This window comes from Lepidothrix coronata, unplaced genomic scaffold (genome assembly GCF_001604755.1).
Source record: "Lepidothrix coronata isolate B3197 unplaced genomic scaffold, Lepidothrix_coronata-1.0 Scaffold3, whole genome shotgun sequence".
Taxonomy (NCBI): Eukaryota; Metazoa; Chordata; class Aves; order Passeriformes; family Pipridae; genus Lepidothrix; species Lepidothrix coronata.
Window position 1 is genome coordinate 5,025,198 of NW_016690183.1, and position 26,954 is coordinate 5,052,151.

Here is a 26,954-nt window from a genome sequence, read left to right on the forward strand (position 1 = left end):
GGGGACTCATTCCCATAGCTCATGCAATGCTCAAGAGCGCAGAACAGATATGCCTAAATGGACTAGTTCACTCGATCTTCCAGTGCAGATGCTTCCTCCAGAGAAACCTGCAGCTAAAATCACTCCGTTATATTAAAACTCACTAAACAATGTGTTAAAGGCCTTAAAAAAAACAATCCCAATCAGGTATTAGGAACACACTCCTGAAATACCAAGCTTGGACTCCTGTGTTTGGTACACACATATCTGCAAGCACAACCTTGGACCACCTGCTCTGGAAGCTAGTAAGTGTGAAGATATTGAAGAAAGACTTCAATATCCTTCATCTATTCAGATGAAGGATTTTTTTTTTTAAAATTTACAGTTTAAAAAATTGTATTTCCAGCCATAAGCTTACTAGAGATGCTTTGATACATGCAGAACCTTGGACGTTTCTAAGCTCCTGGAAAAACACTGACGACAAGGTGCCAGATAATTCAACTTTGTGATGCCAGGTGGAGAGAGAGTTTGATATGAGGAGACTGTAGAAGGTGACACTCTCCTCTTCCGTTTATCTCCACCAGCTCTAGTCTTTGTGTTTTACACCTCTGATTTCAGGCACAAGAGAACCACACTACTCCAGGCAGAGCCATACAGCCCAGTCAGCACACACTGGAGGTCTCAGTACTGATTCAAGAGTGTGTATCTGAACTCCAAATGCATTCCACGAATGAACTGTTATTCCTCCTTATTTTCTATTGGATTCTGAATATTTTTGGTTAAAAACAGAAATAAAACCCAGATAAATCAAATTGATGAAGACCTGGGCATTTGAAGAGAAGCATACAAAATTCTTCAAACTACTGGCAAATGAATCATCATTTCAAAATATTCATATAGATAGCTGTTTCAAGATTATCAGATTCAAGATTTTATTCAGATGAACTCTCTGAAACTTTGACTCACTTTGCTCTGATGTTTAAAAGAAAGGGGAAGAAAGTGGCAAGTACTGTAAACTACAGTGTAAAAATTAACACTTCTGATTCTATTCACTTCAGTAAATATATACAGTAACATAAGACTCACAGAGTTTCTCCACAAACCATTGCTCAAAGCATAATTGTTCCATTATGTTTACTATTTCCACCTGATTTCTACCATGGTATTTTTACTCAATCTCTTTTTCCATTCAGGAGGAGATCATCTAGGGATGCTAGAAAAATATCTTATGAGTAACAGGGAGCTGTGAAATAAACCTCGTTTGGAGGGGACCTGAGTTAGCAAGACCATACTGCGGTCAGGAAGCAAGCATGCTTCCTTAAGCAAGCTGGTACTGGGAAAACATGTTAGTTTAGTGCCTGGAGCATGTTTGCTAGCTAAGATCACAGCCATTTAGCAACTTTCAGCATGGGGTCATCAGCTGGACCCTCATAACTACATCACTCCACTGTGCTTCAGTGAAGCAGCATACGTATGTCTGAGCAAAGTGAGACTCATTACAGGCATGTATTTAGTAATCTATCACACACTTTTCCTCAGCTTATCCCATGGTCTTTACAACAAAGGGAGTATTTGTTCAATAAATATCTCAGCTGGCTGTGTCGACAGCTTATGCATTTAGGTGCATCCTGTCCCTGATGCCCACACACTGCTTTCTGGGAGTTAACACATTCATTGAAATTAAAGTATGTTCCCTGGATTCAGACATCACAATCAAAGCTTGAGAGCAAAACTGTAAGAAGTCAACACATAAATTCATTCCAGCCTTGGCAGAAGACAATGGAGTTCAAGTCAAGAAATAATTAATATTCAAAATAAATAATTAAGGGTTGTATTGTGCTTTGAGCTAGAGTCCTATCCTAGGAGTAACTCACAGATACACCACCAAGCCTGGTGTCTTCTGTAGCCTCCAAGGGCTGTCAGAGCATGGCAAGCTGATATCAGGCTTGAATAAGTCCTTTTCTCCTCGTAATTTCCTTCCAGAAAGCTAGAATCTTACCCACAGTCCAGACACTGCAAACGACCACCCATTAGCAGTGCTACACTCTGTTCTGTGATAGGAAACCAAGTGTATGCCACCTGCAAACTACACAGGCTGGTTGTAAGTGAAGATAGCACTTGTAGCAAATGATACCTTGAGCTTGGAAATTTCTATTTGGATCCTCCCAGTGGTCCCCTGAAGAGGTCCAAAAGTCAAATCTTGACATCATGATTATGGCATGTCACAACAGATCAAGTTCAGTGACATTTCTCTAGCTTTGCATAGCAACAAGTAGTGAGAGACATTAATATTGCCTAACAGAACAAAATTTAAGGAGCAATAAGTGTTATTACAGTCTTTCTCTAAATGACAAAAATGTCATAAATGACAGCGTATTTTATGTTATTGTTCTATTCCTCTCCCCTCTACAGGAGCACGGGAAGCTACAGCTTCCCTGGGGATGCTCAAAAGTCTGGTCTAGCAGGAAAGAGCATTGCATCCAAGGAAGGAAAAAGTTCAGAAAAAGTCAAGAACTTGAAAAATATTTAAAAATGTTTCTCTGCAGGCATTAATGATTCCAATGGCTCATATTTTGCCTAAAAGCAGCAAAAATTTAATTTTGTTCATAAACAAGTTTATGCTGGGATTCAGATTCAGGACTGAGCAAGACAAATATTTATAAACTGGCTTTTGCAACTTGTCATATTCTAGAACAGACCTTCATTAGCAAACTACGTCAGTGGTTCAGGGAACAAAGAATCCAGAGCCTCAGAAGATACAACAATCCCCCTTCCATTTAATATGGGAGTTGCTCTATTTTGCATTTTAAATCCATCAAATGCACACAACTGTTCATGCTATGGGATGAAATCCAATCTTATTTCAGTCTCAAATTGGTGAGATTTAAGTCCTTCCCATTTAAATCACTTCAGTGAATTCACAGGCCTTATGTAAATATCCTTAAGTCATGACACAACTTATGGACCAAAATTTTAACATGTGACGATTAAACTTTACATATATGCTCTTAAATAAATGATAATCTAGAAGAGAGTTTCTATGAGTTGAATGGACACTGAGCTCTCTCCAGACATACCAAGTAGCCTGTAAAAAGTGTACAATAAAGGTGCCAAATTTTAGGGAGGATAGGTTTTTAATTTCTATTATGGTTTAAAAATTGCTTCCAGAAGAAAACCAGAAAACTTCTCAGAAAGCACAATAAGCAGAGATACTACTTATAAAATGAAAATATTCCCAAATTCATTATGACAGAAGACACAAACTTTACAATGCTCCTAAGGGACTAAAGAGCATATGCAGCTGTGCCTCTTAGAAACAGACAGCAAAGAATCGATACTAACATAGAAAAGCATTTTTCTCCCTGAACCTCTGTGTACATCTTCTATGTATTTTCAAAGAATTGTTGCCAAAAGCTATACAAGGGACAACAGCTGAGATCACAATATCTGTGGCTTGAGCAATTTATTTTCTACATTCCCACAAAAATTTCTCCACTAGCTCTTGGACATGTGACATGTGTTGGTCAGGCCTGTTGTATAAAACGCAAGTAAATAAAACACAGCCTAGGAAATTCCATACACAGTAGCCCATTTCACTGCTTTGTTATCACTAAAGGTAACATTTTTCTGAATAAACATCCCAAAGTTTTCTTTCTTCTCATTAAGCTGTTCGCACCTTGTCCTACAGCCAGATGTTCATCACCACCATCTTTAAAAGTAAGCAAAAGCAAGTAGTCTCACACATGAGACTTATCATATCTGCACTTAGTATTTTCTGTTCTAGACTAAGAAAACTGAATTTCCCCAATTCCTTATTAAGTGTCATTTTTCTTCCTGAACCTCTGTGTACATCTTCTACGTATTTTCAAAGAATTGTTGCCAAAAGCTATACGAAGGACAACAGCTGAGATCTCAATATCTCTGGCTTGAGTAATTTATTTCCTACATTTCCATAAAAGTTTCTCCACTAGCTCTTGGACATGAAAAAGTGGAGGTCTTCCTTGGACTGGCCTTTTACTGTTGGCTTTGGTTAATTTTTACTTAATTTGACCTTGTTGGTTCTGTTTGCAAGATTACTTTGGCTTATCATCCCATCCTCCATTCCACCCTGGGAAACCCAGAGCAGTCTGAAGTCAGTCAAACACATTGTCTATTCCATTAAGGACTGATAGCCGCAGGGCCAAGTTAGCATGATGTTGGAGATATTTACCAGAGCCTTTCTTCTGTATTTGCATCTTATCAGAAGTGAATGTCTGCACCAAACTTCTCTTCATACAGATATGCTCTTTGATTTGACTCGCTCTTCCTTAAAACCATGATTTTCTGATATCCCTACTCCCTGTAACACAGTTACGTCTTCTTTACAGTTCAGTAACCAATACACTTTCATCTATCCTTTTAGGGCTGCATTTCATAGGTACAGGATGTCAAGGTAGTTCGTTTCTCTTGTTTCTCTCATTGAGTTGTTGTATTCCAAACAAATCCAACTTCTCTGTCAGTTGAGATATTTTCAGTACTACTATACATAGGTGGATTTCAAAAATATTCAGACTCTGTTCCCCTACACTACCTTTCCACCTATCCCCCATAACTCATAAATTGAAGCAATTTAAAGTCATCTTCTGAGTATTCATAGCAAAAGTACTCTAGAAGCAGCAGGTGTATTTGCCCAAGATTCTGCATACATTAGGACATTTGTTTGATTCATTATGTTGCAACTCAGCATTTGAGTAATCTCTTTTTCTGCTTGAAACTCCCTTATCATATCTACACTTTTTTTATGAACTTCCCTTGAAGTTGCAGCTGGATTCCTCTGTGGAACAGCTGTGATGGGCAAGCCTCCTGACTGAACACTACTCAGAACCGTCTCCTAAGCCAAGCACTTCAAAGTTTCATTCAAAGTGTTAGAAAACAGTAAAGATCAAGGAGCTGAGCATATTGCAAAAGAAACATAGAAATGTTGTTTTTAAAAATGTAAGACAAATAATCAGTAGGGGCAGAATGGCAGACCTTGTTTCACAATATTACGTAAGATAGCAGAAAAGAGAGAGCTACTTATATTTTGAAGTAGGCATTTGTTGAGCTTCTACTACTTACCTAAAAATGTCTTATTTGAAAAAATCAGCAGCTTTTCTCCAAAACTTTCTGACTTAAAAGGGGGAAATGATATTTTTGTTAGTTTTGATAATTGATGTTATTCTGCTTTATGTCAATTAGGCTGCTGAAGTATTTTGTTTAATGCATAGAAGTTAAATGGAAAATTAACTTCCAGCAAAAATGTTTAATAAAAGTTACAAAAATGAAATGCTCTGACTTTATGCTGGAGACTCAGACTTTTTAAATAAGAGGTTCACTAAACAGTAAGAAGTAAAATTAGTTTTGTTGATTTTGGTGGGAATTAAAAGTACAATGAAAATAATTTCAGGACAGGATGAAAGTAATCAACAAACAAATTATTCTCAATGCTTTATTCATTAAGGGGAACATTGCAGTAGAAACTTCATTTTGTTCTCAACTTAGAAAGGAGTTTCAATGGGAAAATTTCTACCACCCATAATACTTTTATTTGTGTTCCTCACAATTTATACCAGAGGAATTACTTGCAGAATATTCAAATTACTTTGTCACTGTGCTGTGTGATTGGAAAATGCAATTAAAAAGATTTGCACATCCCAAAAGATGACCTACAGAACATTACAAAAATATGGCTCACAGCTAGGAGGGAAAAAAAGTGACAAAGATGTAAGTCTTTTTAAAGTTGGTGAGATGTAAAGATTTCTGCACATCCTTGCACTGTAAGGGCAGAATTGCTGACATTAGCTTTTTATCATCTGGGCTGTGTAAGGTTAACAGATTTCTGTTGCCTCTTTTGTTCTGTCCATAGAGAAAAACATTGAACCCTAACGAAAAATGGTTGCAAGCACACAATACCAGAGGTATTTTTGGATTGTCACTGGACTCAACCTGAGCTTTTCATATGAAACTTCAGAGAAGGATTGACAGCATTCCGTAACAGAGGAGATAAAAGAAGTTTCAAACATTGTTTTCTGTGTTACCCCAGTCTTAAGGGTCTTGTGCCCACTCTTTCCTATCCTCATATACTTTGAGAGTGGAGAAAAAATAGAAAATAGATATGACCTACCCAGGAAAAAGAAATTAAATGCTATGTTCTGTTTTATGCTTTCATCAGAGGGGCAAAAATATGTATGGCATGCACTTAATATTTCAAAATACTCCAGTAGTTTTAACAAATCTTTGGAACAGTTTCAGAGATGACATACAGACATTTTTATTTGTAAACATCCTAAAGGTGAAAGGATACCACAGACTACTTAAATGCAGATCTATCCTACAGCAGAAGAGAGCTTTACCAGTGGATTTACAGTGGGTCTTTATTTTGCCATTTAATATGCTAACTGCATATTTAACACCAGAAAGACCAGAAACTGCAAAGTACATGCTGCCTGTGAAGTCAGTTAGTAAAAGATTATTAGATAAAGAACATATGGAGTCTATCATATGCTTTAGAATATCTGTTTGATCAGGAAAATAAAATAAAATAAATCAAAAGAAAAGGAACAAAGAAGTGAGAGAAAAATATGCTGCAAAAGCACAAATATATTAAAAATCTAAACATATAGTTAAAAACACATAGTTAAAAGTCTATCAAGGTCTATTAAACATGAGGTTATACTATCTGTCACAGGGGAATGGTGGAGGGGGAAGTACAAGCATTCTAATACCCTTCGCATATGTTTGCTCAGGCACCTATTAAAGACATAAGTATTGTGAGCCATAAAGTCTTGGTACAGAAAAACCCTTCAGTTTGTGCTTAGCTTTAAACGAATCAGATGAGCATAGACTAATTTTTGTTTTGTGGTTCTTTTGTTTGTTTTTGGTTGGTTGTTTTTTTAGTATTTTGATTTTTTATTCCTAAGCTGAAGGCAAAGTACATCTTACTAAGGCTATGCTTAGGACCCATATAAGAAAGCAGAGGAATATGAATTTTTGCTGTCTCAGGTTCACCCTTAACCATGGTCTGGAGTCCTTCCTGGGATTGGCACCTTCCAGAGAAGACTTCTCCGTAAGAGGCTACAGGTATATCAATAGCAGCTCTGTATGACAATTGCAGGTAACACTCCCTCCCTGGATGGCTGAAGTAACATGCAATCCACTGCCATATTGTAAAGTATAATCAGCCACATATCAAGTACCACTGCAACTGCATTAAATATTGTAAATCCCTTGTCAATAAAGAAGCCAAAGAAGAGATGGCCCAGATCCTACATGTGTAAGATGAAAATAATACAAGTAGCAGTAGACACACATAAAAGATGGATAAAAATGTTTTCAAAGCCTTTACTCAGATTTTGTTTCTGCCCAGGCGGTGCTCCCACCTCTAAGGGAGTTTGGTGGTGTCAGGGCAAACAGGGTATGGTGTCAGGCCTGGGCATGCACAGAAGCAGGCTGGGCAAGGACTGTAAGGTCCCCCCAGGTCCCTCACAGTGTGAATTACACTGAAACAGCAACTAAAATTTTAGTTTGGATGCCTACTTTTTGAATTTCCCTTTTTTTTTCCCAATGCTTTTGGAATCAGGAACATCTCTTGCCTCAAATGGAATGTCTTTGTCTACCTCTCAAGGCAGCATAATCCTTAGAAAACAGGTAAGCAGGTCATATGTAAAATGATACATGCTGTATTTGCATATGGGATGCTTAAATACATTTTCAGCAAGGCTCCACATGTACATGGAACTCTGCCAGGGCACATGAGCTTACAGCAACTGAGAATAAATCCTTGTATTTCCACTTCACTTGTACCACATTACCTTCAAATTACTAGTTTTAATACACAGGAAAAGTTTCCATAGCATAAACTTGGCATCACAGCAGGTAAGGGCAAGATCTAAAGAAACACTTGATCTTTCCAAGTTCAGAGTTCCAAGGCAAGAAGGTATGTGCTCCTGAGTTGAATACATCAATACAGCTTACATTTATCAATCAGTCATACAGTACACATGGAAAAAAAGTCTAGCCTGAAATTACTCCCATACAGTAAATGCTTCCAGGAAATTTCAAATAAAATGTAAAAAATCTACATTCTCCATATAAAATATGTCTCTATGGAAAAAGAAGGATGTCTGGGGAGAGCCCTTCCTCCCAGCTATGGGAAACAATAACATTTCTACCAGGTATATCACATGTGCAAAGATGTTACTTCTTGTTATTGGACTCTCCAGAAACCTTATGAGAGCATAAGACACCAGAAAGTTGATAGGAGCTGCAAACATGTTTAAGTAATTCCTAAGTTTGCCTAGTCAGTGTACAAAGCAGGGTTCTGGTATTTACTGAGTCACTCCATATAGTCTGTCCACTTAGAAATTTGACCACACAATGGAGTGTGGGTCTGAATCCTGATCTTTTCTACACAGGCATTGCTACTGCTTTGCTTCTCAACAGAACTGTTTATGAGGCCACTAATAAAGAAGGACCAACTCAGGCTTTTAAGCAAAAGCTGTTGTGGAGATCAATCAACATGAAAAAAATCCAACACAAACCCCAAAACCAAAACAACAAAACAGAAAAAATAAAACCACCCTACCCCACTCCCCCAAACCCACAAACACTATCAGCTAAACTGTTGTCCTGAACTGTGTCCAGAGAACTGGCATACCTGAGCCAAAAGCTTGGTCAAGGGGCAGCACAGCACTTGAATTTCACTTAGGCATTTCAGGGACCTATCTTAGGAAGTCAGCCCTAAAACCATGAATGACAAAGAGGTATTGAGGTACCCAGTAGCTTTTGCCCTTCTCCATGTTTGTGTCTCCTTATTCCCAGTTCTTCCAACCAAGGAAAACTGCTGCTGTTCTCCATTGCTGTGGATCACACCCCAAGAGTCATGTGCTCCCTTGCAGGGACAAAAGTCAGAACTAGACTCTAGACACGGGTCAAGGGCAATGATTCTCCTTCAGTATTTGGAGTACATGAGCCTGCATTGGGAGAGCTGTCGCTTCCACTTCTGGGCTACCCAGTGAAAGAAAGACATGGGAAAACTAGAAGGAAACCAGCAGAAGACCACTGAAATGCTCAGTAGGCTGGACCAGTGGGCATGAGAAGGGAGCTTGGCTTCTTCAGCCAGGAAATGATGAAGATAAGGGAATGAACCCTGATTTCTATTTCCAAACACCTAACTAGTCATTACAGAGAAGACCAAGCCAAGCCCTACTCAGAGGCTCACAAGAGAAAGGGACAGAGCAACAGTCATAAGCTGCAACAAGCAAATACGGGGTACGAAACAAATCACCACGAGATGGTGAAATGCTACAACAGGCTGCTCAGAGAGGCTGGGCAATCTCCAGCCTTGGGGGTATTTGAGACACAATTGGATACAGCCTTTAGCAACCTGACCTAGCTTTGACATTGTCCCAGCTCGAGTTGGAGGTGGATGAGTCAGCATCCACAAGTCCCTTCCAACATATATTATTCTACATTCTACTCTATTCTTAAATGAAGGATCAGTTGCTGATCTGAATGGAAGAGAGAGGAAGGGGCAGGAATGGGAATGGGGACTGCACAGGCTGTATATGTGATTGAGGAATGCATTGAGAAATGCTCATGAAAGGGAAAGGAGGGGAAAACATTTGCTCTCATTTTTATTAAACCAATGTTCGGGTTTTTTATTTTTAAGCTAAAACAATTCCAACCTCACCTTTTTTTGAAAATATGAAAAAAACAGCCTGCTACACTGTCCTTTTCTGATTTGTATAACAATCATGGGAGGTTATGTGGGTTTTCTATTATTTTTAATTGAACAAATCAACATGAACAGTTTGCATTTATTCTTAAAAAAAAAACAAAGCAAGGGAAGAAGGACTGTCTTTTAGGCTGATAACTGGGTCTGGCATACATATTACACACCTTCAGCCAGGCCTCAAATGAAGTGGAACAGATAAAATAAGGTATTGATGTACAGAAAAAGAAAAGGGAACAATCAAACTGCATCAACATTCCAACTGATTGGTACAAACAGGCAAGTAAAAATTAGCAAGATTAAAACCAGTGACAGACAGTCCCAGACTGATCTATTAAGACCTCTGTATTTGTACATAGGTGTTTGTTGCAAAGGGAGCAAGAAAACAGCTTGAGCAAGTGAACTCTTGCAAAACATTGGCACAAGTCAGTGTCAGGCATCTCCCCCCAGTTGGATGCAGTAGCTGTGCAGGTTTCCTCAAATTTGCTGAAAGAGTTATAATTAGCCACAAAACTCATAGTATCAGTAACTTAGAAGTATTGATTTATGCAGGCCAGGGAAGGTCAACCAAGAAGTTTATGATCCCACAACAGACTTGCTGCTGGCATAGCCAGGAAAACTCTCTCAAAGCAAGGAGAAATCCCAGCTTATAACTGCTCAAGATGTCACAATGTGGCTTCACAACATTTACTTCCTCAAAGTAAAAATTCCTCTTGCCTCGGAATATATGTACACACATTACTAGACCCATAAGCACAGGTGTAATTTGCAGAAAGCTATGCAACCAGCTACAATTTAAATCCAGTCCAATGTACAGCCAGTACAGAGAGTACATGTAGTATTAAATCCTGTTAACACAGTGAACTGGATTATATTTAATCTGCAGAGCCTCATCCTGCTGCAAATAAAATCAACATGAGTAGAATCAGATCTTTAAAAGATAGCTACTATAATGATTTGATATTGAATTAATCACCATTTGCAAGAGGCACAAATACTAAATACTATGATGGATGTAACTGGTGTTTCTTAAGGAGAGTCTCTGATCTGAATTCTTTTTTAAAAGAAGTGTTTTGTATTAAAACAACTTAAAACATTAAAAAAAGGCAAAGGGAATAAATGGAGCCTTACTGGAAAGCTGGTTGATACTGTATTTTTGCACATTTTTTCCTGCTATATGTACATGGGAGTAATCTGAATAGTTCCATATATTTCCATAAGATTATTGATAGAGTAAAATACCTCTTGGTACAAGTGTGAATCACAGAAAGACTCATGTCAATGAAGGATCATTCCCCTGATTTATCCAATACAAATCAACCACAGCCTTTTCTTTTGAGGAGGTGAGGAAGGAAAAACATCATTCCTATGCTCATCAGAGACCAAAGGATCAGTCAGACCCCAGATGGGAGGACAGGCATTTTTTCATGTCTCTGGTAAAATTAGCTATTGCATATGTTAGGGACCAAGCAACAATACACACTCACACACCCAGGTTTAGAAAAAAAATACTGCTTTGAAATTATTATGCTCTTTCCTATAGCTCAGGTTTACATAACACAAACAATAACTGGATTTTATATTCTACAACAGATATGCTCTTATGAAAAATATGAGATATTAATTGTAAATTTTAAAAATTTTGTCATTTTTTTCTAATACAGCTATAAAACATTTTACGTCAGACACATCAGTGTTGATTTTTGTCCAGATTTGAACGACCAATCCTCTCTTTTCTTATTTTTTAGCACGTGGAAAGATAGTAAGAAGCTACCAATTTTCCCTTTAATTTTAAATAGGTAGCCCCACTAAAACTTAAATTCTCACATGGAGGCACTGGCCTTTGCTAACCATTAGTCCTGTTTCAGCACAAACTTGTGGTATCATACCCAGCTTCTTTATTGTTTACTAGAATAACAATGCTTTAATGTTGAGTTCTTTAATTCTCATAGCATCACACAGTTACCCAGCCATCTGTCTAGGTTAATTTTATAGGATTATATGATAGACATTTATCATGTTTACATGAGTGTGCTTACTCTCCATACTGGAATAAAGTTATGACAAAATTCTCTTAGGACTGCAAATATGAAAGACAATTTTTTAATCTTAATACCTAAGTAATATGAAAAAGGTCATTGTACAGGATGTGTAATGTTCTCCTAAAACTTTAGATAGAAGTTACACTTTGTTGTGGAAGATCTATGAAGAAAATCTTTGTGTATCCCTTTCAGGATAGGCAGACCCTCAGAGCAAATGTGGTAAAGCACAAACAGACCAGTGTTCAATTAAGTTTCACAATTATTACTCTCTTTCACTACAATGGATGCCCAGCCGGACCATGTGTCAGTGTCAAGTGTATGGCTTTTACACGTCTCTAGTTTGTAACTGTTCAGCAACTTTATTGTTCATGCATCAAAACAGTCTGGCCCTAAAGTCTCTGTGCACAAAAGCATTAGGTTAGGGATAGAAAACAATGTGCTCTCAGTTTATTTTGCTAATACTATAAGGACCAGGCTGTGTTTAAAATGCAGATCTGGGTGAATACAAATGCAATCCCTCTCTCCTGCAATGCAGAGAGATACATCCTGCTCAGGTATGGGACTTTACATCCTTCAGGTGAGACCTCACCTCATGCTACACCAAATGAAGGCTTGGAGAGCTTCTGCTTTGGTAGAGGAGACACTGGACGGAGATGACAATGCAAAGAACACAGCATGTTTTGCCAAAGTAACCTAAAACTGTACTCTTTGAGTCTCCCCAGAGTCATAATTTCTAGATAACTGAGGGGTACAAGGTGGAAACCCTTCACACCACAATTAAACAGGTGCTAGCAGTGCAGAAAGGCATGTTTGTGAATGAGGAACTGAGTTACCAACAACTTGAAATTAAATGAGGAAGCCAGTGAGAACTGAGTTCTTTTGGAAGTCTTAGAGCTAAAAACCTTGGGTGAAACTTACTCTATTTTTAACATATTTTAGTAGTTCAACAAGTAATTTTGCTGTGATCAGCAACATCCTGCTCAGTACTGGTATAGCTAAAGCTGGTTTAGATGTAGACATAACCTGTTGGTATACATATCTTAGAGTGGAAATGAGTTTGTGCCACTTTTAGAAAGCCTTCCCCCACCCTTCTCCTATTTCCACTTTTTTTTTAATAAGACTTAAAAAAAAACCAAAAATGGGGATCCAGCACAATTCTCCGGAAGTGTTCGGGTATTTTTTTTTTCAACATGTAATGATTTTCTTCTTTCTCTGAAGAAAATCTGAAAATACTCTGAGTTTCAGAAAGACAGAAGTGCTTTACATTTGAGAATGACTTCACATTGCCTTTTTTTTTAGATTCATTAAATGTGAAAAAAATTCTAAAATGCATTAATGCATAATCAAATTTGCTTGATCTGTGACTGCTTTCACGCAAGTAAGGAATCTTTCTGTATAAGAGAGTGTAAAAAATATCCTTCGAGTCAGAGAAGAATTTATATGACTACTTCAATCCCACCAACACTTCTGATAATAGATGCTACTGAGCACCACTATTAATCAGCATACTTCATCATAAGCCTTTGGTAGGATGGGGACCAGTCTTTTTACTTCTTTTCTATATAAACTCTGCCTATAGAAACCAGTCCTCACTATAGAAACCAGAACTGAACAGCACAATCCGAGCTGAAACACTAAGAAAAACACACTGTATTCAAGTTTGTATTCATCCTGCAGTCTGTAAACACGTGTTCTTGATCCAAAATATTTTTCAGTCCATATTTGAACCATATTTGACAAAGCTGGTTCCTCCCCATCGTCCCATGTTGCCAGTCATGACTCTGGGAGGAGTGACTCATTTAGGAGCTAAGATGCCCTTCAAATAGGATGCGTTTATCATCTAAGGGTTGCCTAAATTTCTTCCTGATTTGCTTCTCAGCTTGGCTGTCAAATCAATCTAGATTCTCAGTCACCTTCTGAATTACGATTTATTTTTACCCTACTATGAAACTTTGCATAAAAGATGTTGGCACTATGCTTGCAACAAATATGTTCTTCGATTGATGCTGCAGGAAAACATGATGCCAGGGTGGTGATAAGAATAAAACCCTCTTCAGCTCTGCAAAACATTAGTGAGGTTTGCCTTTTCTCAAACAGGCTTTTCAGACTCTGGAAGCACAAATTTCATAGGAGGGTTTTTTTTTAGTACAAGAACAGAGAGCAGGAGTAAGTTCAAAAGCCCTGGGATACATACAGTACCTTGACTTCACTGAATCTGGAGTGATAGCACTGCTGGACTAAATCCTAAGGCTACCATTTGGGTGAAGTTCCTGTGGACTCAGCTGAATCTCCTAGTAAAAACATAGCTAATGAATGCATCCCATTGCAGGCTCCTTCAGCTTTCACATTTGCACTTCTCGCACTGTTGTCTTAATTACCAGGCAATTTTGCTCTCCGTTTCTCCTTTCCTGTCTTTCAGTTTTTCTACAGGTACTTAGCATTGACTATGTGGGGTGCTGTCACTTTATTCCCAGCTTTCCTGTACACAGGGAGGACCTTGGTCAGCCCTGCAGACCCTGAGGTAATAGAGCCCTCTTCCAGTGGTACCATCTGTCCCTCCTCTCATGCACAACAGGAGACAAATAAAACAAAACAAACATTCAGTATACTTTGACAGCCTACAACGTTTGGAGGCTGAGTACTGATTTTTAAACCTCTGATGTGTGCAGCTAGGTTCACCTATGAAGTAACAGAAGTCAAATAATTTTCTAAATGTCTTTCCTGATTATGTCTGCAACAACTTGTTTGGTTAGACATACAAGAGAGGAAGGGAAAGAATAAGCATCAAGTAATGTGTTGCGTGCATCTAACACAGGCCTAAATTGTACCATACCCTCTGCTTAAGATTAGTAAACTCCAACTAGCAGAGACTCAAAACAACAAAATGACACAATTGCTTTTCCAAGCTGGTCACTGGTTTATGATTCTGGCAACTATTAACTAACTAGCTACTCATTAAATATGGAATAAATAATTTTGCATTTGAGAACAGCAAAGATTCAGTGATGCACAGCAGCGATGCTGATGCTCCAGAACATTTAGGGAAGAGTGACACAGCATTGGAAACACTTTGGATTGTAGACTATCATAGAATGATAGAATCAACTGGGTTGGAAAAGACTTCCAAGATTATCAAGTCCAACCCTTGATCCAACACTGCCGTGGTTACTAGACCATGGCACTAAGTGCCACATCCAGTCTCATCTTAAAAACATCCAGGGACGGTGAATCCACCACCTCCCTGGGCAGCCCATTCCAATGCCTGATCACTCTCCCTGTAAAAAATGTCTTCCTAATATTCCACCTAAACCTCCCCTGGCACAGCTTAAGACCCTGCCCTCTTGTCCCTCTTGTAGGCTCCAAGTAGTTGACTTTGCAGCAGAGCTCAGTGAACTAAAGCAAATGACAGTTCCCTAGGGAAAATGCCCTCCATGGTAAAGCAGCAGAGCCATCTGCTACTCCTTCTCACCACACTCTGCAGTCCTCGAGATAAATGAGTGGACTGGCATAGCAGGTAGTGACTTTTGCCTGATCAGAGGTTTTAGTAGGGGTGCATTCCTCTGGCTATATTTTAGGCAGGTGAAAAAATCCCTCTGACATCTTCAGGCGAGTTCAAGGAGCTATGGTCCTCTTCATGTATGCAAAAAAACCTGTTAAAGGGCATCTTTCACTCTTTATTTTCATTTTCTCCCAAACTCAGTATACTGTCTGCCATCCCACACCTGCTTTTTCTACTTGGCAAGCCAGTAAGAGAGGCTCCTCACAGCCTGGACAACCGTGCTGCAGGAAGGGTGGGCACAGGCATGCTGATCTCCCCTCTATGCTCACCCCCACCTCATACTAACCCTGCTTTTCTCTGCCATTTATCCCCACTGAAATATTCTGATATGACAGATGGGCAGTTTTCTTCACAGTTCCTCCTAGCCAGTGCATAAAACTTGGGCCACTGAGGTGAAAGTCACTCTGTATTCCCCTTTCCTGCCTTAATTCACTGCTCTCTTACCCTCACTGTCTACAAAGCTGGTTGCACCAGGGTCCAGCAGTACATCCTAATCGAGGAGGCAGGCATTGGTGATCAGTCCAGACCACGAATTCCTGTATTTTCCAGACACACAGGTTATCACCACCCCAACATCTCTCCACTATGAAGTCACAGTCTTAATTGTGCCACAACAGGAAGGTGGCATTCACTGTGGAGTGGCTGCAGACCACTGATGACAGCTTCACTGACAGCCAGCATGGGGCAGTCCTTGAGTCAGAAACATTAGGGCTTAGAAAATACGACAATGCAAAACAGATGATCTTCTAAAGGGGCAAGATGTAGTGAAGAAAGCAGTCCAGACCCAAACCTAACAAATTAACAGTAGATTTTTTAAAGAATTATTTTATTTTAAAGAGAGAGTCTAAGTGAAGTGTAAAGAGAAGAGCAGAGGAAGGGACGTGTGTTCAAAAACTAAAAAGGAAATAGGAAAGAATAAAAGAGAAAAGACAAAACTGTCAAGCAGGCACAGAGGAGGAGGCCACTTAGATACTAATAATGCTTTGATAAGTGAACACAGAGCTAGTTCCCCATAAAACTTAAGAAACAGCACTTTCTTGACCTGTGGAAGCTAAGTGACAACGAGGAAGAGTGTATTACATAGTAACTTACAGGATCATGGTTAATATTGCATATGGGGGGGGAAAACTGGAACAGGAGAGACAGATGATCTTTCTTTATGAACCAGGGAAAATACCATATAAGAACGTAAAAGGAAGGAGCCCTGGGGCTTTTCTCTCCCCTTTTTTTCCCATGCTTCGCACCCAGACAACCAGAATCTACCTTTATCTTTTAATGTGTACATTAAAAACTAAAATAATTGAAAGCAATCAATATTTTAATAAGAGCTACTTTTTACTAAGAGTTTGGCCAAATTGGGAGGGTCATGTAATAACTCCAGTTAGATCACAGGGAATGCTGACAATAGAGGAAAACCACATATAAATTTTGAGGCAAGAAGAAAGAAATCATTCCTCTAACACGAGGAAAGCTAGAAAAGGGAACAAGGGACTTGAACTGCAAAAAAAAAATAAAAATTTATATTCAATGAGAAGAGAACTTTCTGACCAGAGATGCCTAAGCACAGGCATAGATCAATTTAGGGAAGCTGCAAAATATCCACCATTACAAACTTAAAAAGGCTGGCTAGAAAAATCACTCCTAACATATAATTTTAAGTACAGCTGATTCTCCTTTCATTTGGAAAAAGGGCCAGACAGCCACTTGCACTCCTTTTCTACAGTTTCTATTAAAAAAAAAATTAAAAAACAAAATTCAAGTTTTCATTACACTGACATCTGAAGCTAGAAAATTCTGATCTGCATAGTTTAGACCATACCATTCACATGAGAAATTATTGTCTTGTAATTGGTTTTGTTTGTAAACTCAGAGATTAAGAATTAGCTCTTCAGAGATGAAGTTGCCACATCATTGTGTGTGCTTGCACCAGCAGGGCCTCAAATACTGAGGTCTGTTATAATACTGTAATGACTTCAGCGTAATGGATTTTGTAATATCTGTGGGGTCAGTTTTAAATCATTAGACAGTAATTTCCTTTTATGAACCCGAGGTTGCTAGAACCATATCATCACATTGCAAACAAGCCAGTGCAGGTGTAATGTATGTAACATGCCTTTCACAAGTTCATTCTTGCAGATACCTATCTCCTACCTCAGAGCAGACATCATCAGTTACAAAACATGACCTGTATAGAATCACAAAATTCCCTCCCAGACAGAAGTTTACCTTTTCCCTTTAGGGAATCTCCTCCTTTACAACATTTTAAACCCTAGTTACGTCTCCAAAGTTCTCATAAATTGGAGTACTTACAGTTTAACTTTCAGATGAAACCAAATAAACTGCTGACTTAGAAGTTAAACATAAAAAAATGCATTAGTTGAATTTTCAAGAGCTACACAAGAAAGGCCCAGGAATAAGCCTTACTGGAACAGAGTTTCAGAAGCATTGTGACAGCAGCAGCTGGGTTTATTATGAGAAGGTGGTCAAACCCTGGAACAGACCTACTGGAGAGGTGGTCAATGACCCATGTATGTCATTTGTCAGTGTTGAAGAGGCACTCAGACAGTGCCCTTAAAGCCATGCTTTAACTTTTGGTCAGCCCTGACGTGGTCAGGCAGTGGGACCAGATCATTGTAGGTCTCTTTTAGCTGAACTATTCTATTCTACTCAAATATATTCTTCTTCCTACCTGCTTCTTTCTCTTCTAGTACATGCCGAGGAAATCTCTGATGACTTTTCTTTCCAGTCCTGCACTAGCAGAAGGCAGTAAATACCCATAACCATCTCCCAGGCTAGGCATTGGCTCTGTCACCTTGTGGGAGCAAGGCATGGGTCTTCTGAGGGAGGCGGGAGCTCTGGATCACCTCAAGACAATGGGACCATCTGCACAAATTTGCAAAAACCAAGTGCGACGTGGTTTTCAAAAGTCTTCTGAGTTTATCCAGCTGAGATGAGTTTTCACAGGATGGCAAAACCCACCATTCCTGACATCAGCAAGGCTCAAAGATCAAAACCTCAGTCTGATGTAGGATATGTTTCTCATCTAAATGCAAATTGTCTTACAGTTGAGCAATACCTGTTCATTTTCCCATGGATTGTTTTTCCTCTCTTTGTGTTCATTTTTTGAGATGCCTGAGCTGTTTCCCTCGGAAAAACATACTAAAACTAAATAGTCTACGAACAACAGTACTCCATCAGTGAAAAGGTCCCTGTGGCCCAACACTCCGTCTCCAAAGTGGCCAACCATCAATATCTAAAGGAGAGCACATGAGCAGTGCAAGTCTTTCTCTGTCAGGGTCCTGGGAGTGCTCACAGGCCTCAGTGGCTGCCACTGGACTCCCCTGGGATGCCCACCCCCACCAGCTCCTGCCAAGGGGCCAGTGGACGTATTCCAGCTCAGCATGGGGCCTTCAGTGCCTGCCTGAGCCATGCTGGCAGTGTGCCCCTTCCTATCCCTGTCTCCTGGATTGGTCTGGGACCTGTACTGCAGAGAGCAGCTCTCTGGGATGGAGCCCTCAGACTTGGGTCATAGCTTGTTGTGCAGAACTCTGGGTGTAACATAGCATAACTGTTCTATTTCCTATACTTAGCATGAGTCAAATAACAATGAGTCTGTCATTTGTTTGACACAACAGGGGGTTTTCAGCTGCAAAAATATTTACAAGGACACATAACACACAGGTTACAGCTGGAAACATGATATTTTAATTTTTATTTTTCTCCATCTGTTTCAGAGTTGATGCTCACAAGCACTAACACAACATGCATGTGTAGCCAGAAGCAGGCTGATGTATTTCTTAGTTTAGCTTGAAAATACATCCTCTGCAGTCTGGCAAACACAAGAGACACAAAAAGCAACAGCAGGAATATAGGTCAGAAGAAGAGTATGTAGTACTGTGAGGTATTTTCCAGTGTATGACACGTATCAACGACAGGCACAATTTTGCCTTCCAAAACTTGCTTTGTTGCTGTGCTTCCTGGTTAGAATGCACGAAAAGCATTCTTGTGCCTGCCCTGTGCTTGTGTTGCAGGCAGGGAGAGCTGAAAAGTGGCAGCTCTGGATGGGGCAGCAAACCTAGAGTCCTTCCAAGCACAGGCTGTTTTGCACAGGCAAGAACCCCTGGGGAAATGGAGCCAAGGGAAGAGCAGAACTCACTCCCACTCCAAGCTTACAATGGGCAAGAGGCCAGAGAGAAACAGGGCACGAGTGGTGCCTTGGAGGTGTGAGGGCAGCAGGCAAGAAGAACGAAGCTGCAGGGGCCCAGAGTAGCCCTGACAAGGGGCTGTGCTCAGTGCTACAAAGGACAAGAAGCAACATCCAGAGACCACACTTGGGGCCCACCCTGGGAGTCTAGAAGCTTCCTCCCTCTGGATGAGGGACACGAGGGCCATCTTCATGGTGCAGGAGTGGTCAGCACCTGGCCAAAATGGCCTGAAGGAGCCCTGGCAACAGGCTGTGCTCCAGGCTGCAGAGGAAGGTAAAAAACTCTCTAAGACACTTGCAGCCCACCATGGCAGGGAAAAAAGCCTTCCTCCCCTCATCTACAGGGCACAACAGGTCATCTTCGTGGTGCATGAGCAGCAGGCAGCAACCCACCCAAAAGGGACTGGAGAGCCCTGACAAGTGGTCATGCTCAATGCTGCAGAGGAAGGTAAAAAAATCTTGGGGACCAGCATCAATCTGCCTGGGGGAAAACTCCTTCCTGATCATAGTGTCAGCAATCAGCTGCCCTGAGCATATCAGCAAGAGCCGTCTCCTGTCCCACAGGCTGGTCACACCTTCCATGATATCACAGAATCAACTAGGTTGGAAAAGACCTCTGAGATCATTGAGTTCAACCTTAAGCCTAAGCCCTATCTCCCTCAACCTGGAGTCATCTCAGGGGTTTCTGAGAGTGGCCAAATGTCCTCAGCCTGATCAACCTGAGGGTCTAGAATCCTTTCTGCACCTGGCAGGGCACCGGTGGGTGCTACAATGCCCTAGGATGGCTGGCAACATCTCTGTATACCCCTACTTAAAGCAGTTGCCCCTGGTTCCACAGAGGCTGAGGACAGCAAGCTCTGCAGTGCTCCTCAAGAAGGTATTCACTTGAACTTACTGCAGCTATCCATCTGAAGAGGCCTGACAGCCTCAGACACCTCCAGGGGTTGGTGGTTCTTCTCCTTATCTGAGGGGCCTATATCTGTTTCCCAAAGGCTGAGTGCCACTGACAGCTGGCCTTGCTTCCAGTTTTCCTCCTTCCAAGTAATTCCACCAGTTCCTCGAGGACTTCCTCTTGGATGTCTATGGGCTAGCTCTATGCCAGCTTTGACAGTGGGACATGGGAGTATGTTCCCTTTTATCCTGCCCCCAGAGCACTGCTGCACTGCAGGGTGGTAACACTGTGACATGAGGGTGAGAGAACCCCCCATGTGCAGCCCTGCCTGCCACTTCCCCACTCACCAGCACTTCACACAGCATCCTTCGGAGGAAGGCCTTTGGGGTCCTGGCCCCAAGAAAGTCCTGTGCCCAGGGTGCTGACCCTGCCCTTGGTTGCCATGCACTGGGCAAAGCTGCTGAGCATCCCTGACACAGCCTCTGACACTTGGCTTCCAAGAACAAACCTCGTGCTGTTACTTTTCTCTCAGGCCATGGAGGAAACCAACCCGGTAGCCCAGAAACCACCCATAATAGTGGTCCCCTCTGTGTGACGGAGCTAATGTCCATGATGCTACCTTGGGTTTTCAGAGGACCATGACTGCAGGAACACTAACTTTCCATTTGTGGACACTGAAATTGTAAGGGACCAGTTGTATCAATTGGATGTTACTAAGTCCATTGGGCCTGATGGGATATCCCAGAGTACTGAAGGAGTTAGCAGATGTTACAGCAGGACCACTCAGTCATCTACCAAAGGTCTTGGGAGGCCCCACCAACTGGAAGTTAGCCAACGTTACATCCGTTTACAAGAAGGGCATGAGAGAAGACCAAGGAAACTACATACCTGTTAGTCTAACGGTTCCTGGAAAAAAATATCGAGAAAATCATACCAGATTCTACTGAAAGACATTTAAAGAACAATGGAGGCATGGTTAACATGGGTTCACAAAGGGAAAGTCCTGTTTAATTAAATAACCTTCTACAATAAGGTCACCTGCCTGGATGAAGGGAAGATGGTAGATGTAGTTTTTCTGGGTTTTAGAAAGGCTTTTGATACTGTTCTTCCCAGCATCCTTCTGGATAAGTTGTCCAACAGTGCAATGAGCTGGTACACAGTGCACTGGCTGAAGAATTGGCTGAAGGGCAGGGCTCAAAGAGTTGTAGTGAACAGGGAAGTATCTGTCAGGTGACCAGTTACCGCTGCTGTTCCTCGGGGCTCAATTCTACAGCCAGTTCTGTTCAATCTTTTTATCAGTGATCTGGAGGATGCAGTTGAATGCACAGGTAGTAAGTTTGGTGACGATACTAAACTGGGAGGTGCTACTGACTCTCCCATGGGACATGAAGCCTTGCAAAGGGATCTGGATAGCATTGGGAAATCACGAATGACATGAAACTGAATAAATGCCAAGTTCTGTACCTGGGATGGAATAATGCTGGACATGAGGCTAAACTGGGAGAGGAGTGGCAGGAGAGCAGCCCTGCAGAGGAGTCCCTGGGAGTGCTGGTTGGCAGGAGGCTCAACAGGAGTCAGCAGTGTGTGCCCTGACAGCCAAGGGGACAAAACACATCCTGGGGTGCATCAAACACAGCATCACCAGCCAGCCAAGAGAGGTGGTTGTCCCCCGTACTTAGTGCTGGTGCAGTCTCACCTTGAGTAGTGTGTGCAGTTCTGGGCCCCATCATTTAAACAGGGTGTGAAGGTACTTGAACGTGTCCCGAGAAGGGCACCAGAGCTGGGGAAGGGGCTGGCAGGAATGGGCTCTGAGGAGAGGCTGAGGGTTTGTCTGGTTTGGACAGGAGGAAGGCTGAGAGGCGACCTCCCTGCTCCCTACAGCTTCTTGAGGAGGGGAACTGGAAAGCTGCTGAGCGCTTCTCCCTGGTACCCAGTGCCAGGACACATGGGAATGGCTTAAAGCTGCATCCATCAGGGGAAGTTCAGACTTGACATGAGGAAACATTTCTTTACTCAGAGGGTGGTCAAACCCTGGAACAGACTTCCTAGAGAGGTGGTCGATGCACCACCCCCAGTGCCTGTCAGTGTTGAAGAAACATTTGGACAGCGCCCTTAAAGCCATGCTTTAACTTTTGGTTGGCCGAGGCAGTGGGACGAGATGATCACTGTAGGCCTCTTCCAGCTGAACTATTCTATTCTATTAGAGTTGTTGGGATATAGAGGAGAGCACAAGGAGATACGTAGTGCTACATATTGGGTTATCAGCTTAAACTGAAATTTGCAGAGGAACCTAGGGATACAAACTCAGCCTTTTCATCCAAGTAATCTTGTTTTCAGAATCGACTTGGCCAGCCTTGGTTACCAATACATCTTTTCTGGTTTCATTTTAAACAGCCCTTTAAACACATTGGCATTTCATTTACTTTTATGGCTGGGATGTAGGCTCCTAAATTGATCTGGAGCTTTTAAAACTTTAATCCAGATTCTTCAGCTGACTGTTGGCAGCTTCCAGCAGATGCTGCAAGCTCAGTATGTCCACACTTCCTGAATTCTGGAGGACAAGTCATTGAAGAAATGCAGTGAAGACTAGTGGGACACTCACTGATTCAAAATCAGGGTGCCAGGGCACGTGCTACCACAAAAACCAACACCTGAATGATGTATGGAAATAATTTTGCACAACTCTCCGATTTAACACTTCTAAGACAAGACAGACAGATTTGCTCAATATTTTCCATTTATTTAGCTTTTGTCATATAAAGAGTGACTAGGCACACTATGGGCACATGCAACCTACACCATGTAACTAGAATTTCTTCTGGACTGTAAGGAACTGGAAGTAATGATAACTTCACTAGAAAAATAGTTTCCATAAATAAAGGTCCATGTTTTAGAGCCACTCGGTGTTTTTAAAACATACATTGCATCAATAACAAATAGAAAGTTATGGATAAATGCTTAATAAAAACATTGAACTATAAGGATACATTAAGAAAACTGAAAGTGCCCAAAGCCAATATAAACAACAAGATAAACAAGATAAAACAACTCCGAACGTATAAAAATAAAATCTCTTTAAGCCAGTGTGATATTACACACCTGTCACGATACCATCCTATTCATACCATCTGGAATCATAGATTTTCAACTCCTAGATACAATTTATTTGCCATCAAGTACCCAAAACAAACAAACCCCAATCATTCTTTATCATTCCCGTTTGTTTGTTGGGTTTTTTTTAAAGTAAAATTTTAGCAAAAATAATGAAGGATTTTATGTTGTATAACCATAAAGGAACTCAAAGCTAACCAGAAATGTAGGCATGAGAGAGCAAGATGTGCACAGCTCATGGCAATAACTACACGTGCATGCCAGGATGAAGGAGGCAAGGATACAGAGCTACATAGTACTGTGACCTATTCAGTATCAGGCCACTGGTACTGTGACCTACTCTGTGTCGAGCCTCTAGCAGCTTGTAAATAACCCTGTAAAAAAGGAACTTTTAGACCACTGACATAAGAAATTACCACCACAGATGCCAAATGAGGCCAAAATTGCCAGATGTCTGACTGCAACACATGCAGATCAAACCAGACAAGTTCTCCCCTTGTTACCATGGTTGATCATCAACATGAAGGTAGAGCAGCCCATCTGTCAGAGCCTACCAGCATCCCCGGTTTGCACCCAAGGCACCTGTTGGGCTTGAGGCAGCTACCCTGGGGCTGGTGAACCAGCAGTCTTTGCCAGGTACCAGGTACCTCAGGTACTCAGATTAAGGTCTTCTCTTTGGTACGCCCATCCATTTCTGTGAGCAGGACCTCCCACATTTGAACAGTCACAGCTGGAACCAGTACATATGATTATTAAGACTTGCACCAGTGCTTTTCCAGATGGTTAATCACAGCAACACTGACAAAGACACACGGAAATTATCAGCATTTTTAGGCTTCAACTACTAACCCGGATCAACTCACACCATAAAGTCATCGGATCTTTCCAAACTACTAAAGAGCGTATTATGTGTTTTACTCAAAAACAGTTGTAGTCAAACCCTGCAAGAACGGAAATGCATCATGTCTTTGGTATTGAAAAGTCCTCATGAATTAGACAGGAGTAATTCAAACAGAAAATTAATCACTAGCCTGCAACAGCCTAAACTACTGGATTCTTAAAGACTAACATGATTATGTATAAGACTTTTCTACATATTAATTGTTGCAAATTTTATGCCATTAGAGCTCCACAAAATGCAATGTGTGGCAAAAAGGTGAGGATTTATAGGCAGTGAAGTAGAAGAAATATGGTCATAAAATAACCTCTCTTAATTCTCCAGAGCCCTATTACCTAGGGTGTATTACAACACAGGATATATGCTAGAGGGGTTTTATTAGCCCTCAAAAGAGATGACTTGCAATGCTTGCTGACAACCATGTCTCCAAAATTCATGCTGGCAACAGCTTTATTGCAAACTGTACTAACAGCAAACACAGCTGCTATATATAGCATACAGAAATGCTTTTCTGCTATGTTCAATATCTGTATCTGTGGTCTTGTTTTGAGACACCCAACAGCTACACAGGAGCTATTCGTGTAGACCATCCATACCTATCGGCTTTCATTAATGAAGATGAACAAAACAAACAGTGGCCAGTAAGGCCCGCATCTTTGGTCAGGAGTTTCTGCAAATTCTCCCCGACTTCGCCCGTTGTTCATTTCCAGGCTACAGCAACACCAGAACCGGCACCGTCTTCCTAAGCAATACACATCATCAGCCGCAGAACATTTCGATCAGCCCCGTGACATCCCGAGAAGCTCCCCAAAACCGCGGCAGCCGCTGAGGAAGGCGCGGGCCGTGCCAGCCCCCCCGGGCTCCTGTCACACAGCGGTGCCTGTCACCCCGGGCGGCCGCTGGCGGGGCTGCTGGGCGGGATCGCCGCAGCTGGGGATGAACCGGCGTGGATATTAAAGGAAAAGCAATCCTCTTAGGAGGGCGGGCGGCGGGCGGTGAGGCGAGGCGAGGCGAGCCCGCGCTTCCCGGGGCGGGCCGGGGAGACAGCGCGGCCACCCCGCCGCGGTGCGGTGCGATGCGCAGCCACTCCCGCGGGCAGCCCCGCGCCTCCTGAAGGGCAAGGGAGCGACGACTGCTTCGGGCCTGCGGCAAGTGGCCACCGGCAGCGCCCGCAGCGCCGCGTCCCGGCGGGGAGCGACCGGCCGGCGAGGCCGGGGATAGCGGCCGGGCGGTGAAATGGGCCGGTTACATAACAGCGCCGGCGCCCCCGTGCCCGGCCCCGGCGGCAGCTCGGCGCCCCGGTGGGCGCGGGCACGGGGAGCCGCAGCGGCGGGCGCTGGGGGCGAGCGGGGCTGCAAGCCTTCGCGGACCCCCGGCACTGCCGCCGCTCCCTTTTTCCCTCTGCGACCCTCCCCAGCAGTTCCCCCGCCCCGGAGCGCACCTTCTCCTGAGCGCGGTTGAGGCGTTTCTGGACGTTCTTGGCGAAGATGCCAGTCTTCATGTCGGCCATGGCTGGCGGCGGGGATGGGGAGGGTGGGGAGGGGAGGCGGGCGAGGCAGAGCCCGGCGGCTGCGAGCGGCAAAGGCGACACAGAGATGGAGGGATGAAGAGAGGGCGAAGAGAAGGAGGAGGGCTTTAAAGACACGGCGGGGAGAGGCGGGGCCACCGCCGCCACCGCCTCAGGTGAGCCGCGGGCCCCCCCGCCACTGCCCGCCCCTGGACCCCGGAGAGGCGGCTCCTGGGACCCCGCAGGGCCGGCAGCGTCGTCTCCTGGAGATGAAACACATCAAGAGAGAACGGCGATGATGATTTGTAGAAGCCGCCAGCGCTGTGGCAGCTGACGGCTGCGTCCACTACCGGCACAAGCCCCACTGTACAGCTAGAGACCCTATTTATTCCCCTAGAAGTTTCCACCAGGTCAGAGTGTCTCCCAGCGTCCAAGCTCCTTTGACACCTTTCACTCTGGTTTTGGGGCTGCAGCATCACAGACCTTCAGTGCAGTAGATGGGTGCTGCAGTTTAGGACCTGCACCCCAACTGGGCCCGAGCTGGGCTTGCCCAGCACAACCATCAGCCGTGCTGGGCTCACCGTGCCCATGCTGCTGAATGTGGTACATGCTGAACTTGCCATTTGTGCTGTTCTCGACATCCTCCTCCCATCCACTGCTCACTCCTGTCTCAGTGTAACAGCCAACAGCAGTAAACTGGCTCCAGACTGGTTTCAGGCTTTTGATCTTATTTCTGAAATTACAGCTTTAAATCAAAACTGGAGAGCAGTCATGACAAAACTTTCTGTCCTCCCTTGACACTCAAAATCTTCCAAATACGGAATCTCTCAGCACCAGTCACTCAAGACTGGCAAAGTCATCCTTCCTAGATATGATGCCCCCAAATTAACTCCTGCCATTTTTTCTGCTGTTTGGCCAAGCATGGAGTTCCCTGATATGGAGAGAAGAAATCCAGTGACCTTGTATTTCTGACATCTACCCAGTCCCAGACCTGCATGACACATTGTCCTG

At 42.5% G+C, this 26,954-nt stretch overlaps 1 protein-coding gene across 2 annotated transcripts in view; it reads right to left on the minus strand.

The window, feature by feature from the left end:
• The window catches only part of LOC108501442 (amphiphysin), a 118,742-nt gene extending 92,671 nt beyond the window's left edge, over positions 1-26,071 (minus strand). For both annotated transcript variants that reach the window (XM_017823333.1, XM_017823323.1), the window contains exon 1: positions 25,878-26,071. In XM_017823333.1, the coding sequence (XP_017678822.1) occupies positions 25,878-25,946 (69 nt within the window). In that variant the 5' untranslated portion in view covers positions 25,947-26,071. The remainder of the gene's footprint in view (positions 1-25,877) is intronic.
• Positions 26,072-26,954: the final 883 nt, after the last annotated feature.